General features: G+C 52.9%; 1 protein-coding gene and 1 long non-coding RNA gene across 4 annotated transcripts in view; one reads left to right on the forward strand and one right to left on the reverse strand.

The window, feature by feature from the left end:
• The window catches only part of PHACTR1 (phosphatase and actin regulator 1), a 289,593-nt gene extending 276,976 nt beyond the window's left edge, over positions 1–12,617 (forward strand). For all 3 annotated transcript variants that reach the window (XM_040645055.1, XM_040645056.1, XM_040645057.1), the window contains 4 exons: positions 1,927–1,988; positions 6,223–6,363; positions 8,419–8,495; positions 9,327–12,617. In XM_040645055.1, the coding sequence (XP_040500989.1) occupies positions 1,927–1,988; positions 6,223–6,363; positions 8,419–8,495; positions 9,327–9,342 (296 nt within the window). In that variant the 3' untranslated portion in view covers positions 9,343–12,617. The remainder of the gene's footprint in view (positions 1–1,926; positions 1,989–6,222; positions 6,364–8,418; positions 8,496–9,326) is intronic.
• On the reverse strand, positions 6,370–8,407 carry LOC103664906. Its single transcript, XR_569158.2, has 3 exons — positions 8,045–8,407; positions 6,961–7,053; positions 6,370–6,791 (listed from the first exon to the last, which is right to left on the reverse strand). It is a non-coding gene; the product is annotated as an uncharacterized LOC103664906 (long non-coding RNA).
• Positions 12,618–16,451: the final 3,834 nt, after the last annotated feature.

The raw sequence follows: 16,451 nt of genomic DNA on the forward strand, positions 1-16,451 counted from the left end.
TGTGAGGCCAGCAACCGGGAACGAGGACGAGGGGCCGGCCCCACGCAACACATGGACGGGGAAAGAGGCCGATTATTCTAGCAAGCCCAAAAGGGGCTGGGCTGTCGTCTGACGAATTAGCCGTGTAGCGCTGTAGCCTGTGCTGAGCCACTTAACGCCACGGCTCGTACATCCTCGTTTAGACCAAGAGCCCTGGAGCCGCCCCCTGGGTCCTCACTTTCCAGACTCGACCTCCCCTTTCATCCCCTGGCCACCTGCAGAAGCACCTGTCTGCGGTCTCCCTTCTTGCTTTCTGTCTCCCCATTTACCATGGATCGCCTGGTTCCTACTAAGTTGTTAATGGCTGGCTAGTTTAGTGAGTTTTTATCCAAGAGAAACCTTCATTGTTAAGGGGAACTCTGGGAGGAAGATAAGATCTTTCAGTCCAGAGGAAGGATCTCTCCCTCCTTCCCTCCTTCCCTCCCTGTCTGTCTCTCGTGGGGGTGGGGGCCCTGTGGGCATGCTGCACTGGGGTCCTCTGGTGACCTCGGCCCACTGCAGGATGTGGGCATGTCTGGTGCCCCCGTAGATCCTGAACCCCCCCCCCAGTCAGTCACAGTGGCCAAACGGTGCCCCTGGGGCGTCGCTCAGGGCCTGAGTCCGGCTCTGACCTGCCACTGTCCCTCCCAGTGGGAAGTGTGGCCTTCAGAGTGTGTGGTGTCTCCCCCAGCTGGCTGCTGCCGGGGCTGGTGGGGAGGAGCTGGGTGGGACCCCACTTCCATGCACAGGGGCCTCCCTCTTTTAAAGACCCGTCCTATCCGGAGACAACTGAATTGCAGGGGTGCAGTGGTATGACGAGTTAACTTACTGAAATGTAATTTAACAACAGTGATTTCAGCATGAGCGAGCGAGTGCCCCTGGGTGGTCTGAAGACCACCTGGAAGGAGACTGCTTTCATTATTGCCCCTCTAAAGTCAGGGGCTGAGAAGCAGAGACCCCCTCTGACACGGTTTGATAGACAATACTAGGCTCAGACCCGTGCCTCCGCCCCAGAGCCAGGAGGAAAGTGACATTCCCACGGTCGCTCGGTCGCTGGCTTTGCTTAGGAGGAGAAATAAGCCCTCATTCTCTGTCCCCCAAATCTCTGCTCCATCCCCCAGACCCTCTTACCTACGGCTCTTTAAACACCTGATGAGTAGGTCAGCCCACATACTAAGCTGGGAACATTTAGACTCCGAAGTCTTCTCTCCTGAGACACTCCTTAAAAAGCCTAAATGCAGACAATTGTGTCCCACACTCTGGCCTCCCACCTGCTCTGTGGACTTCTTGGAAGATTCAAAGAACTAATGGAATCAGGGCTTGCGAAAGGTGAGCGTTCGGGAATTCCTCCGTGCAGTCGGGCTGCACTGGGTGTCAGCCGTGCCTTATTCTGCTCCTGCAGCACATGGCGGGCACCCCCACGCCTTGGCCTCCTCTCTGGTCCCCACAGAGCACCAGACATGAGGCCACATCACAATGAGCCCCCAGCAGTCACTGGGAGGCCCGAGGCAGAGTTGAGTGGGCCCGGGGCTTGTCCAAAGCAGGGAGCCTTGCCTCTCCCCAGATGCCCACCTCCCTGCTCACAGCACCCCACTCTTGTAGGACCTACCTCCCTGCCTCGAAGCCACACCTCTCAGCCCAGCACTTCTGCCTGGAGACTTGAAACCCCCGTGTGGCATAAAGAAAACTAAGCGAGGCGGCCAGCCAGCTCACCGTCCGTTTGAAACCGTGCGGGCAGCTGGGCAAGCATCCCACAGGCAGGAGGGTGGCCGGGGAGAGGACAGGAGCTCGCTCCCCCCTTTTTCAAGTCATGAGGGGCTCGGCCTGGAGCCTGCGGACGTTCATGAGGATACCCCTGTGTGTGACACTATTTCCCAAAATCAAAAGCCCCTTCACTGTTTCTTGCAGCTCGGAATGAACAGGAGGAACAAGAGGAGAAGAGAGAGATCAAGAGGAGGTTAACTCGAAAGGTGAGCAGCTTCTCCAGATGGGAGCTGGGACAGAGGCCGGGCCGCCCGCTGCTCCAGTGCCCTCCGTGGGCCCCGGTGGCCTTGCAGCTGCCTGGCCCTGGCCCGCTGGAAGCTCTCTCGGGGGTCCTGCTCCTCAGGCACGAGAGCGAGCGGCTCTCTGGACTCGGCAGGACCTCTCCTGGGGACGGTGGTCAGCTCAGTTTCATGACCCACAGTCCCTCCGGCTGGTGACATTCTGTCGCCTGATTTGGGGACACCCACCCACCCCAAGCAACTTGACGGCAGATGCATTATATTTTCAATCACAGTGAATATTCTTTAAAAATTCACCAGATTCACTAAAAATTCACCTCGCCAAGCCTTGGAAATTCATCGTCAAAATCAGTAGTTCAAATATAATGCAGTTTTGTGCTGTGACCCTGGGGGAGTAAGTTTCCCTCGCCTCCCTGGATACTATTCCTTACCTATTAACTGAGAACTGACTGTATTATTGCCAAATCCAATTTGAATTACTGATTAGGAAAAAGCCCAAAATACTGATAAATTTACTGAAGGTGTTTGAAAAGCACTTAAAGTCATAAAGCTAGAATGTTTACGTATTTTAACCCCAAAGATGGATGGCGTGGCAATGCAGAGTAGACCCAAATGGATCTAATTCTCTGTGAGTGGCCTAATGACAGACTCTTATTGGAGGCTTTTCTTGGATGATGTGGACAAGTATTAATTAATTGATAGCACACAAGAAATAATACTGTATTCTCTCTGACTACAGTGTTTGTAATCAGCCTCCTACAGTGACCATCTTGAAAGAAAGATACTCAAATCTTAGAGACAGTTAAGAGACCCATTAAAATTAATTTTTAAAGGTTTATTAATGGATTTCTCCCCCTAGAAATATTATGTAAAAGAAGAAATTCAGAGGTCCTAAAACCGCACACCAGTTATAAGGGTGCTGATTTGTGTCTCTTGGGCTTTCTCTCCCTTGGAGCGTCCCAGACAGCTGGTGACAAGCAGGTGCCGCCCCAGTTATGCCTGAAGGGCCGGATGACGGGCTGGCGGCCCCCTTGTGGGGACCTCACGGGAGAGCTAAGTGGCCCCACTTCATCCCAGTGCCCTCACCCAAGTCACGGTCTGCTTCTCTAAGTCCCTCAGAGCAGCCAGTCTTTGCACGCAGGGCATCCCTCTTCCCAGCCTAAGTAGTGTGGGGGCCTGGGGAAGAGGCACGGGCTTGTTTTACGTGTGTCCTTGAAATGACAGGCTATCCAGAGAGGCTGGTGACAACCCCTCCTTTCTGACACAGAAAGGTCTAGACTTAGGAAAAAAAAAAATTTAGATTGAATTTTCATCAGGTTCATTGGGGTTGATTGCTGGGCCCAGAAATTCTCCTAAATTTGAGGGGTTTCTTGCTAAAAACTTGTAATAGGACAATATGGCAGCATACATTTCGTTCTTACGGAAACTCAGCTGATGGCATCATTTGGCAGCAGGGCAGGGAGGGGGTTCCCGCCCCCCCCCATCTCCCTGAGGGTGGGTGCTGCTAGGGATAGGTGCCCCCAGAGAGCCCCTCGTTTTTGCAGGGCTCCGAGACAGGAGGACTGGCTCCTCTTCCTCCCCAGTAGGAACACTGCCGGCGAAATTCAGCGCCTGCCCTCCCCTGGCTTGGGGACTGGGACGTAATGAGTTTCAGGGCAGGGAGAACTGTTCTTAAGGGCGAGGCTGGAAGGACCTTTCAGCTGTGTTTCTGCCACAGAGATGGGAGCCTGGCAGCAGGTAAGGGATTCCGTGTGGCCTCGGGGCCCTGAGCGGTTCCTTCCCTCTGGAGCCTTGAGCGCAGGAGACCGGATGCCAGTGGTGGTAGCTGCTTTTCGGTTATAGCTGCCTGAGGAGTTCTTCAGTACAGTTCCTTTTACTTTTAATGTGCTCATGAGAAAAATGAACCCCAGGAGCTGATGCTGATAGCAGCAGACCAGTCTTTCTCTTCAGCCAAATTGAGAAAAATGATATGTTCCATCTTTTAAGAAATGCCGGCCTCCCCCTTTCAAAAAAAAAAAAAAATGCTAGGTCACTGGATGGATGGGAAGAAGGAAGGAGGGAGGGAAAGACGGAGGGGAGCAGGGGACATGCACTTGGGTCAAGTTGTATTCATAGTGGGATTTGGGGCTCAAGTAACTTACTCTTCAGTATTCGGTTGCAAATGGTATTTCTGCCGTAGATGAAACCGTAAGGCTACCAGCCCCTGCTCGCTACCCTTTCTGCCAGCCCACCAGCCCAGAAACCTGGCTTTGGCCACAAAGATCATTTCCTCACCCTCTGAGGAGGGACCCCAGGTTCATGCGCCCCAAGAGCTACATCGGCCACTAGCCAGAGGCCCCTCTGGGCACAAGGAGCCAGGGCACGAGCCTGTGCTCCCAGGGGAGCGTCCCGGGGGGCACTGGTTAGTGGCTTCCACGCTGCCTGAGACACTGCCCCTGGAGGAAGTTGGTGCCTTCCTCACTCCCTCCCTCCCTCGGAGCGCCTTACTGATTTGAGAGACGCTGTCTAGTCTCCATGGGATTCAGGCATGAAAAAATAGTCCCTGACCTTTAGATCTAACATTTCGTTTTCTGTTCACTCCGGACTCTGCCATCAAGTCTATTAGTAAAGTATCCAGGTCACGATTTCCAGAAATAACAGCTAGAAATTCTAGGCTTAGCCTTGCTCTGGTCATGGTGCACTTAGAAATTCACACTGTTTGTCCAGCACCCTGTGGTAAATCTTGCCAGTCCTAAGAAATACTAGGGATTTCGAGTGGGAGTCCTTACATAGCGGGGGGATATGGAAACAGTACATGTTCGTATGTCCTTTCATGACAGTGCAAAAGCTCCCTGAACTCACATTTTAGACAACACATTTTCGAGTCAGGACGGGCTGCCGCTTTCGTTCACAGCAACCCATAAAGCCTGGGGGACCTGTGGTTTCCTGCGACAGGCCCGCACTGCTGCCAGAGGGCCTGTCCCAGGAAAGCCAGGGCTGCCTCGGCGGAGACTGGAACTGCTTCGATGGGAAGCTGCACGTTATCTGGGCAAACGGGCCGGTGCCACAGCCCACGGGGCCTCTGCTCCCCAGACCTCCCCACCGCTGGCCAGCAGGGAGCTGCCGGCTGCTCTGGTCTTACCTGGAGCCTCGCAGTACCAGCTGCACTCTGCCGGTTACCAGCGGGCCGTCCTGTGACTGGGCTTGTCTGCGGCCGGCCAGCTGGCAGCAAGCTGGGGGGCACTCTGGAGCAGCCGGGGGTCTAGGGCAGCTGCAGGAAACAGAGCGAAAACAGCCGGGGTGCTTTGGAGTCCCTTGTGTGCGTGGGATTGATAGGCCTTTGCGGTGAGATTGTTATCTGCCTGCATTTTCTATTAATAGAAGTAAATACAGTCTAGGGCTTAGAGGAAATATTGCTTTTAAATAACATCGGTTAAACCTGAATGGACAGCCTCCTAAAGAAATAAACCTAGAGGCAGGAAATGATCATAGAAACGTCAGCCTTGTGCTGTTCAAGTACAAAGGAAGGGTGTAGTGACTAGGACGGGGAGGCGGTTAAGTCACTATGAGCTCCCCTCCTACCTGTCGCACCCCTTCCCCGCAGACCCATCCCGTGGGCCTGTCCCCCGGCTTCCCTGGCGCAGAGCCAGCCTCGCTCCGCATGTGTGGACCGGCTTTTTATCTGAACTTCTGGAGGAGCAGGGTCCCCTCGGACCTCCTGCATCATTCCTGCATCCCCCTGAACTTGCCTGTTGTTTGCACACACACCTTTCCTAAAACACACACACGTGTGTAAAATGACTTACAAACCCATCCTGCAGAGCACACTCCATTTGACACATGGTCATGGATTTACAAAACCAAAATGAGACAAAAGTGTGGTGTCAGGTGCCTGTCACCCGCTGAGAGAAGGGGCACAGGTGTGGGAAAACCCACACCCGCACAGACGGACGCGCGGCTCGTAGGGAGGCTCTGCGCGGTCGTTAAGGCGGAGACAGCCTGGCTGTCTATCCGGATGAGCCGGTAGATAGCTGCGGGGATAGTAACGCTGTGTCTGTCCTGGAGTTCTGGAAAAGGCCCAGGTCCAGGAGTCAGAGGCCCTAGCTCCCCAGCCGGGGCCGTCCCTCCCTCCCTCTCGTTGGGACGCGTTGGCGGCCTCTCCTCGTCCCCACCTGGAAGCTCGCGGACTGACCGGCGTCTCACCTGCGCTCCCTCCCTGCAGCTCAGCCAAAGACCCACGGTGGAAGAACTTAGAGAAAGAAAGATCCTCATCCGTTTCAGCGACTACGTGGAGGTGGCTGACGCTCAGGACTATGACCGCAGGGCCGACAAGCCGTGGACCCGCCTCACCGCTGCGGACAAAGTAAGCAGGGGGGCGGGGGGGGGGGGCCTCGGTGCAACAGCGCTGAGCAGCGGCTGCTGCGTCCCGCCTCCGCCCCCAGGCCGCCTCTGCAGAGAGGTCGCCCAGCTGGCTCTTCACCGCCCTCGCGAAGGCCCACGCAGTCACATAAAATCAGGCTGCACAGCAGCGGGAGGAGAGAGAGCATGGGAGGCTGGGCCCAGAGGGGTCCACGAGCGCCGGGCTGCAGGCTCCGTGCAGACCTTCGGGGAAGAGGACGCTGTCCCCTTCACCCGGGAGGATTCACACAACCAAAAGAGACAAACTCACTGTGTCTGCAGTTCTTATAACCTGATGGTAGACGAGAAGCATCACAGAGAGGGCGAAACCTGCCTCACTACACCAGCCCCTCATCCGTTTGGAAAACAATGATCTGAAGTTGAGCTTGTTTTCTAGGAAATGCCGGGAGGCAAAAGAAGGGAGGCAAAAAGATGCATCGTTCTTGAGGCGTCTGGGAGGCTGTCGGTTAGGTGTCTGACTCTTAGCTCAGGTCTTGATCTCGGGGTAGTGGGTGTGGGCCCTGCACTGGGCTCCACGCTGGGAGGGAGACCTCGTTCTTACCCGTCCGCTAGACCCTGTAGCAGGCCGAACCTCTGCTACAGAATCCTTTGAGACTCTAGTCCAATCATCAAGAGGGACTGGGGAGCTCAGGGCCTTTAAAAAAAAAATGTCTAAATTAATGACTACATCCAATGTGCAGGTGACATTGGGGAGACACTGGGACCTTCTCTTGAAGAGTCCTGCCATCACCCCATGAATTCCCAGGGCCAGTGGCTTTCTTATAAAAGTGGCGAGGTCATCTGCAGCGAGACTCTGGTCTGACCAATCTCAGGGAGCGTGAACGCAGGGAAGCTGCTACACTTGGGTGGGAATGATGGGATCAGAGGCAGACTTTCCAGAAGGGCTTCCCGCATGGTGGGTCCACCACACAGGTCCTGATGAATGGAAGCCTCTGCCCTCCTTTTAAACATAGCACTCCTCTCTTCCCTGTGCAGCCATCTGTGGAGAGTGACCCCAGGGACTGGCCCCACTGTCTACTAGTCACACACACAGACCCCAAAGACCCAGTCCCCAGGCAGTTGTGTCATGTAAATGGGAATGGAGGAAGGGGCCTTGGTCCTTTAGTTCACATTCTGACTGCAGCATGCTTGCTGACCGAGGATGGGGATCAGCAGAAGTTGAGGGAAAGTACAGCATGTCTCCACACACGCGCGCTGAAGTTGTGCGTAGCAGGCAGGGAGGGAACTTTCTAGTTCCTCACAGGCTGCTTCGGCAGAACAGGAAGTGGTGCCGAGGTTGATAAACAGGCACTTTGGGCGTTTTCTGCGGGGGAGCCCCGCTGATTCTACCTAAAGAATTTCAGCCCCTGGGGAAGAAGTGAGATTTTCTCCAGTGCCAGAACTTCTGTCCCACTCCCTCCTCACCAGTCCTGGCAGTCTGATGCCCGGCCCTCCCCTCCACCGCAGCTCATCCCTGTGGGCAGTGCTGGAAGGAGGAGGCCTTTCACACATAGCCCATGGCCTTGATGGATAGATCATAGATCACCTCAGAGTCAACAGAGCTATAAACGAGTGAGGGCTTTATAAATCTAAGGGGGGGGGTGATCACCCATTCCCTTACTTTGATTGAGGAATTTGACCCACACCTTCTAGAAGTATCCACCTGGAGGCATCACCATGCTTGTGGGCAGCTAAGGAAGATGAGAGGTTGACATTTAAATGTGCCCTCAAGACCCCAGGAGTGTGGGGCAGATCTGCATGGGCTCTGGCTCCCTAGATGGCCACACTCCATGAAGAGAGGAAGACGACACTTTGGGCAATATGCCAGATCTCGCCATTTGCAATTTACATTTTAGCAGGAGGGGGATTCTTAGTAGGTTCTGGGTGATTTTTTTCCCTCGCAGTGAAAGAATTCATTTTCCGTACTTTGTCATATGGCTTTGTCAAAGAAAACAGAAACAAAAGGTGAACTCCCTCCGTCTGCCTCTTCCGCGTACTCACGGGCTTCTCTTCATTCCAGGCTGCCATTCGAAAGGAGCTCAATGAATTTAAAAGCACTGAAATGGAAGTTCATGAATTGAGTAGACATTTAACAAGGTTAGTGTATCAAGGGGTTCTTTTCCCCTTTTTTCCGCTCACACTGTAATATTTGCTTCCAGACGAAAACTCTCCCACCTGTGGCTAGGTCGCAGGTGGTGTGGCAGGTGTGCTGGGGGAGAAGGTGAAAGGTCAGCATGAAGATCCCCTGCGGTGACTGAGGCTTGGGGAGGAAGCACCACAGCCCAGGCTAAAAGGGTCTTCTGAAAGCCCTAGTGTTTAAATTATCCAAACAGAAGATCTGATTCAAGATCTGATAAGTGCCGACCACCAATAATGCCAGAGTGGGTTTTTATGGAAACTTAAGCTGAGAAGAAAAGACCGTTGACAGTTTATAACCAGTCAGGCCAAGCCAAACCTAGGCCAAAATACCAAATCCACGTGGCGCTTCCGAGGTGGGTTCGCCCCTGTGATTCCGTGTCCCCGTGGCCACCTTTGGAGAAATTGAAGCGCAGAGAGATTTGAGGGCCTGATGGAAGGTCCCGTGGCTGGCTAGCGACAGAGTCATCGACTTAATTCTTGTGACTCGTACTAAACAGTAACCATTTTAGAGAACCAGGACGTACCGGCTCTGTGGGGCTTGGCCTCAGAGACGCAGGTTGGGCGCTCCCCCTGGCTGCGGCGTCCAGGCCGAGAGCCGGCAGGGCTGTCCAGGGTGGCCCCCGGCAGCTCCAGAGTAAGCCACTCCAGAATCGAAGGTAAATCCCGTGGGGCTGGAGGACAGGGAGCGCTGTGGGCCTGTGCCTTCGGTTCAGCCCAGCACTCGTCAGCAACAGGGCATCTGGCACCTTTAAGAGCCCCCGGTCCTGATGTGATTATTTGTTTTCCTAGGTTTCACCGACCTTAACAGTCAAATTCCTCTTGAGTGCTATGCTGTCTTCAAAACATAAATTTATAAGAACCATAAGTGCTGGTATTTATTCACTTCCCCATTATGATGTAAATCTTCTGAACTGCCTTTTTTTAAAAAGAAGAAGAAGAGAAATAAAAGGAGACATGATCACGATTCTCTTTGCGAAAACGCGACGGTCACCGCTCCACGGCCAGAGCTGCTGGCGCTGCCGCGGACGCCGAGGGCACCGGCGGGCCGGACGGAAGACGCCCCGGCGCCCAGAGTGGCCTGGGCCTCTCCAGCCAGGCCCGGCAGGCCAGCCTGCCTTAGGCTCATTGAGGCCCCAGCGAACCTCTCCCCTAAAGTGTGTGTCACCTGGGTCCAAAGAAACCGAGGCGGTGGGTCTGGCCTGGAATGGACTGTGCAAAGCAAATGGTCGGGTGGGCCTTCTAGACTTGGCCAGACACACTGGCTGTAGGTGTGGCGTCCGGCTCAGGGGCCTCTGAGGAGGACGCTGAGAGGGAGCACTGTCCTCGGTTGCCCCTGCCCTTGCTCTCCCTTCAGCCGTCGTCCATATGGTGAACAGGAAGGAAGATGCTTTTCTGGGGGAGCCTGTGGTTGACCGTCGGCCCTGACCTGTGTGTGCTCCAGGTGTGGAAGGCCGGCCCCGAGCGCCTGTCCTGCCCCCGCGGACGGAGCTGAGCTGCCTTCCAGGGAGCTCTGGTGTAGGAGGGGAAAGCAGTCATTTGCTCGGTTCAAAAGAATCGACCCATGTGGGTCAGAAAAGCCAAATGCCATGGGGGATCTTACGCACACGGCCACTGCCGTGGTAATCCTGTGGCGTTGGTGCGTCTGAGCGTAAGGACCCTGTTGAGGACAGAAAGGCTGGGGTAAGGACACTGCTTGGCTGCTGTTCATTTTCTCCACGCACCCCGGGGCCGGTGACCGTGCGGCCTGGAAGCTGAAAACAGCCTCTCAGTTTAGGACCAATGCATGCAAGCCAGAGACCAGTCCCTGGCAGACTGGCCGTCCGGTCACGGAAGGACTGGTACTCAGAACCACTTGATGGCCTTCTAGTCTCCTTTCTTTGCACTGAAGAGTTGCTGTGGAGGAGCTTCAGGGTTCGGCAGATGCCGGAATCGTGCAAACACCAGCCGCGCCTGCCCACGCTGTACCTTCCCGCTCCTAGCCGGAGAGACGCCTTCCTCTCCCTCGTGGTGCTGGTAAGGCCGATCGAAGGGGTCTCTCTCCCTGTCCCATTCACTTGGGACCCCAGAAAGGCAGTGTTCTTTTGACGGAGGGACACCAAGGACAGGATGTGCAGGGAGAGGAAGGACAGCCCCCAAACCCTAACGACTATCTTAACAAGACCCCTTGCAGCTTCCTTGGTTTTCCTAACTACCAGAGCTCGTAGGGCCCTCAGTCCCGCCACTCTGCCTGGCCTTCTGGAGCCGTCGCACGGTTACTGCCGTTTCTCCAGGTAATGGCTCGCTCCCCGCCACCACGCGCCCGAGAGTTAGAAGGTGCCAGACTGGCCTTCACAAAAAGGAGTTCCCCAGTTCCCACCCCAAAACGTGCGGGCAGCGTTAACTCCGGGGACGCACACCCACACGGAGGCCGTGTCATTTCCGCAGGCCTTCACGGCCCCTCCAGCCAGCACTAAGGCAGGAGCTGCGCCGGTTTTGGGGGGAGCGCAGGGCAGTTCTTGAGGCGGCGCCCACGAGCCTTTGCAGAGCCGAGCCCGCCGCTGCCCCGCCCCACGAGGGCGCCGTCACTAGATGCTTTTCTCTTTGAATGTGGAATCTGAATAGTTAACTGCCGTGGGAAGGTATTGTTCAGGGAAAACATGGTCGGGATCTTACTGTGGCTGTAAACACAGTCTTCCCGAAAGGCTTACTGACGTTTGAATGTGCTAATGGTAGGACGAAAGAGGTCGGGCTCTTTCGTTGGACTTTTTGACGGCAGGCATGTGTTCCAGGCAAAGGTGCCTGCCTTGCCAGGATTCTGGAACTCCCAGCTGGCCTCGTGCGGCTCCCAGGGCTCTGGTGTGATGGTCGGGCCTTGCCCGGGCCCAGGAGCGAGTCCAGAGAGAACGCCTTCCGTGGCCTGGACTCCTCCTTTGAAGGCCAACGGCTTCTCTGCTGGCTTCTCGGGCCTCTGAGGCCCTGGGAACGTGACGTCCAAATCGGTTTCCCTGCAGCCAGCCAGCCAGCCGCCCAGATATCCTGCCCGAAGTGCCCGACTGTGGCAGTCCGCCCTGAGCACGGGAGGCAGGGAGCACAATTTCCACTTCTTGCAGAGCGCCCTTTCTGAGAAGTCAGTTGCAGGAATTAGGGGTGAACTTCCCGTGCCCGAGATGGCACTCACCATCCAGGTGGGCTAGCTCAGCCCAGTTTAGGGGGCTCAGCACCCTCAGTGGACCACAGCATGGGGCCTCTGCTTTTTCCTTCCGTGAAATCTTGAGGTCTTTATAGAAATCTATCCAAATTTTTTTTTGCCATATTATTAGGACAACTGGAAGATGTTACTTAAAAAAAATAAAAAGGTGAGACAGGCTAGGCGGTTTACGATGCGTTCCTTTTCTGAAAAAGCCGCAGTTCTCAAAGGTCCTGTGCATATGCATTCGGATTAGCGTGAGAGGAGAAATGTGAAATTCCTCAAATCTAAGGTTTCCCTCTCAAAATCAGACATTGCCCCAACCTCCCCCCACCACCTGTGACGGAAGGGACTGCCGTCGGCCTACTTGCTCTTTCAAAATTGCTGATCTGTTCCTCTCCAAAGGCCCTCAAAGCCCTGTGAGACTTTTAAAACTTCAGCCTTTATGTCAAATTAGAGAAACCAAACAACGTGATGGTAGATGTGATAAAAGCCTGAGTTTATTTTTCTCCCGCTTATGAACGTGTATTTATATTTGCCGAATGAATATCGTGGTGTGTGCTTCGATGAATGGGATGTCAGGCTCTCCCTGTGCACAGCGGTGGGTGGAGGTCACCTTAGATGACTTTTCTTCCCATCTGTCTGTTAATCCCCAAACCAGTAGCTTTTCCAGTTGCTTCCCGGGTGTCTGTACATAGTTTGTCTTTGTATCGGAGCGCTCTCCTGTGTTCTAATTTAACAGATGATGGCTGTATGAGGAAGACAATGTAAATAGAATACAAATTAAACTGGATCTCTATGGCCTAGGTTTTGTACATACAGAAACTGCATGGTATTTAAATTATTGTTTGTCTCTGATGATGTATGCAGTTTCTTTAAAAACAAACCAAAAAAAAAAAGTCTAAAAAAAACCATTTCCTTGACTCTTGTGTATTTTATCCCCGCTGAAAACAGTCTGGCTGAGGACAGGGTTTGGGAGGAAGGCAGGTCAGCTCATCAGCAAACAGTAGGAGTTATGGAGACAGAAAACCACCTCATGTATCAGGTATTATTGGGGGGAAGGATGGCTGCACATAAATTAGCTTTCTAGGACTTTCGAAAATGTAGCGGCCAACCACCTGTCCTTGAATAATCTGGGAATAATGAATATAAATTACCTTGTTAAATCCGTCCGAGTCATCTCTTTAATATCCCGTATCAGCTGGCTGTACAGCAGCAGTGGGCGTCACTGCCCCAAAGCAAAGGCCCCAAACTACTTTGCTTTTGAGGACTTACCTCTGTCTCCAGGAGAAGTCTTGAGTATTTGCCCTGGAAAGCTAAGAATGCAACTTAACTTTCTGGTCCTAACTTGTCTTTTCGAAGGTTCTGGGGGGAGCAAGAGGGGCTTCAGTGCTTGCTGGCTGCGTTGTAGGTGGGTGAGGTTACTGGCCGTCTTCTGCTGGGTCAGGCCGTGGAAGCAGGTGGCTGTGGGGAAGCAGGGCCGACGGCGGTCCTGCCCCCCCGTGCCGTTCCTAGGAATCACGATGGAGGTCCTGACGCGCAGCTGTCAACTCAGGAAGTCTGGTGGGCCTGCGGTCTCTGCGTGTCTAGCTAGCGCTCAGGCCACGCTGGCGCTGCCGGTCCAGAAGGCCTGCTGCTCAGTAGCAGGGGTGGGAGGACAAAGGAGCTGCTTTGCCTTCACCTGGGAGTCTGCGGCCGCAGATCGGAGTGAGCACAGGCGCTGCTCGTTCCCGTGCTGAGCAGCGGCCACAAGCCCCCGTTGGCAGTTACCTTGTGCCGCGCCGCGTCAGAGGATACACGCTCTCACCTGTGCTGGCGGAGGGGCTCCTGGAGCAGGACTAGCGACAGCAGAGTGGGCGAGTGGCTACAGAAAGGTTTCCAGGTTTCAGGCTGAGCGCTTCGCCCCCATGCTGCCCTCTGCTCACCCGCAGAGCAGAACAGGACTTTAATACATCTCAGCGGCAGAACAGGCTACAGATACCCAGGGGAGTGACAGAACTCTAAAGAAAAGACTCGGCCCTGCAAGAGGGAAGGAAACTGACCATCATCCCGAGGGAGCCCTTTCCAAAGTAAACAAAGGTCATGGCTACCCATCCCCAATAGGTAGAGGCGGCCAGTGTGTCCGTCTGTCAGATCTGTTTCGTCATCCTAGGACAGACAAGCGGTGGCTGTGTCACAACAAAAATTTGACCGAGTCACTTCTCTGGGCCTCAACTTTCTCACCTGGCAAATGGGAACACAGATGTCCTGGCTAGCCTTTGGGGCATCAGCTTTCTAGGACTTGGACTTAACTGAATTGTAAGACACTAAGCCCTTAGGAAAGAGTAAGCTTTAGAGGAGTCCTGCCAGGGCAATCTTTAGGAGAACAGTTTGGATTCCTCTCCTTCAGACCAGCCGCAAGTCTGACATGCATGCCTGCTACCCCTCCTTGCCTTAGATGGCCCTCTTGGAGGGCTCGTTGGCAGTGGGCTCTGCCTCCTCTCGCATGTGCCTTCGTGGGGGCTCATCCTGAGGCTGCCATCAACCAGACTACCCTATGCTGTCCTGCCTTCCCCCTTCCTCTGGGCAAAGCACCCCGGGGGGCCTGTGGACCTTGAGCAGTGATGCTTAGGTTGTCCTCTACAGCACCCCACCTTTGGGGCTGCATCAGGGATGAGCTTATACCTGACAAGTAAGCAAAAGGAAAGGTTTAACACCAGAAACACTCTCTAACTGGCTCTCTTCACATCCTTAGCACTCCCCTGGCCTCAGATGAACCACATATCTATAGCTACAGCTCAGATCTACCCTGAGCTCCTGGCCTGGGTTTCCAAATGGCACAAAGCAGCAGTACAGCATAGATGTTAGGGACATACGGTGCTGCTGTAGCAGAACACCCTGGGACCTCCCGGCCCATCAGGTCACACCCTGTATGGAGCCCCCGAGGACCCTCAGGCTGTGCCTGCCTTGGCTAGGGCACCCCCCATGCAAAGCACTCTGGGACTCTTCAGCCCACATCCCACTGCAAGCTTCAGCTGCTCGCCAGAGCACCATCTACATGGAGCACCCCAGCACCCCCTGGTTTGTGCCCACCTTGGCTCCTGCTGCCCCATCAAGGTGCCCCCTGCATGGAACATCATGGGACACCCCAGCTCATGCCCACTTCGGCTCAGGCCATTCCAGCAGGGCAGCTCAAGCACTGTCCTGGGACCCCCCAGCCCATGCCAATCACTGCTCTAGCCAACCAAAGTCACCAGGCACACACATAGTCTACACAGGGGATGACCACACATAAAACCATTTCTTCAAATTGAGGAGAAGTAGCTGCTCCCCATAATTCATATAAACGAACACAAAGTCAAGCAAAATGAGAAGACAGAGAAATATGCTCCAAACAAAAGAACAAGATAAAACCTCAGAAAAAAGAGAAGGAAATGAAACTAATCAATGTACCTGATAACGAGTTTGATGTAATGGTCACTGAGATGCTCACAGGACTGGAAAGAAAAGTGGATGAATTTAGTGAAAACTTCAACAAGGAGAAAGAAAATATGAAAAAGAACCAGAATTGAAGAACACAATAACTGAAATAAAAAACACACTAGAGGGAATCAACAATCGATTAAAGGAGGCAGAACATCAGCAATCTGGAAGACAGGGTGATGAAAAGCACACAAGCTGAACAGCAAAAATAAAGAACTTTAAAATGAGGATAGGCTAGGGGGTCTCTTGGACAACATGTCCAACAAACAAACATTGGCATTACGAGGGTTCCAGAAGGAGGAGGGAAGAGAAAGGGACAGAAAACTTGTTTGAAGGAATAACAGCTGAAAATTTCCCTAAAGTGGGGAAGGAAACAGACCTCCAGATTCAGGAAGCACAGAGAGTTCCAAACAAGATGAACACAAGCAAGTCCATACCACAACACAGAATAATTAAAATGCCAAAGATTAAAAATTAGAGAAATTTAAAAGCAGCAAGAGAGAAGTAACAAGATACGCACAAAGGAAACCCTATATGACTATCTGCTGATCTTTCAGCAGAAAGAAACTTTGCAGGCCAGCAGCGAGTGGCATGATATATTCAAACTGCTAAAAGAAAAAAACCTACAACCAAGAATACTCTACACAGCAAGATTATCATTCAGAGGGGCGCCTGGGTGGCTCAGTCGTTAAGCGTCTGCCTTCGGCTCAGGGCGTGATCACAGGGTCCTGGGATCAAGCCCTGCATCAGGCTCCCTGCTTGGCAGGAAGCCTGCTTCTCCCTCGCACACTCCCCTTTCTTGTGTTCCCTCTCTCACTGGCTCTTTCTTTGTAAAATTAATTAATTAATTAATTAAATCTTTAAAAAAAATAAATCTCTGAAATCTGAAATAAAGCCCCCTGAAACCAATGCTTAAAAAGAAAAAAAAAAAAGATTATCATTCAAAATTGAAGGAGTTTCCCAGACCAAAAAAGAGAAAAAAAAAAAGTTGAAGGAGTTCATCATCACTAAACCAGCCTTATAAGAAATTTTAAAGGAAACTCTTTAAGTGGAAAAGAAAAGGCCATAATTAGAAGAAAATTGTAAAAGGAAAAAACGTCATGAGTAAAAGCAGACATACGGTAAAGGTAGCAGAGCAATCACTGATAAAGCTAGTGTGAAGGTTAAAGACAGAAGTATTAAAATCAATTAACTAAAAAAATTAAGGGTAATCACAAAATTTTAAAAAATGTAAAATACACATACAAACTGTGGAGGAGGGAGTAAAAATACAGTTCTTTTAGAAT

Source organism: Ursus maritimus, unplaced genomic scaffold (genome assembly GCF_017311325.1).
Source record: "Ursus maritimus isolate PB19 unplaced genomic scaffold, ASM1731132v1 scaffold_30, whole genome shotgun sequence".
In the NCBI taxonomy this organism is placed as follows: domain Eukaryota; kingdom Metazoa; phylum Chordata; class Mammalia; order Carnivora; family Ursidae; genus Ursus; species Ursus maritimus.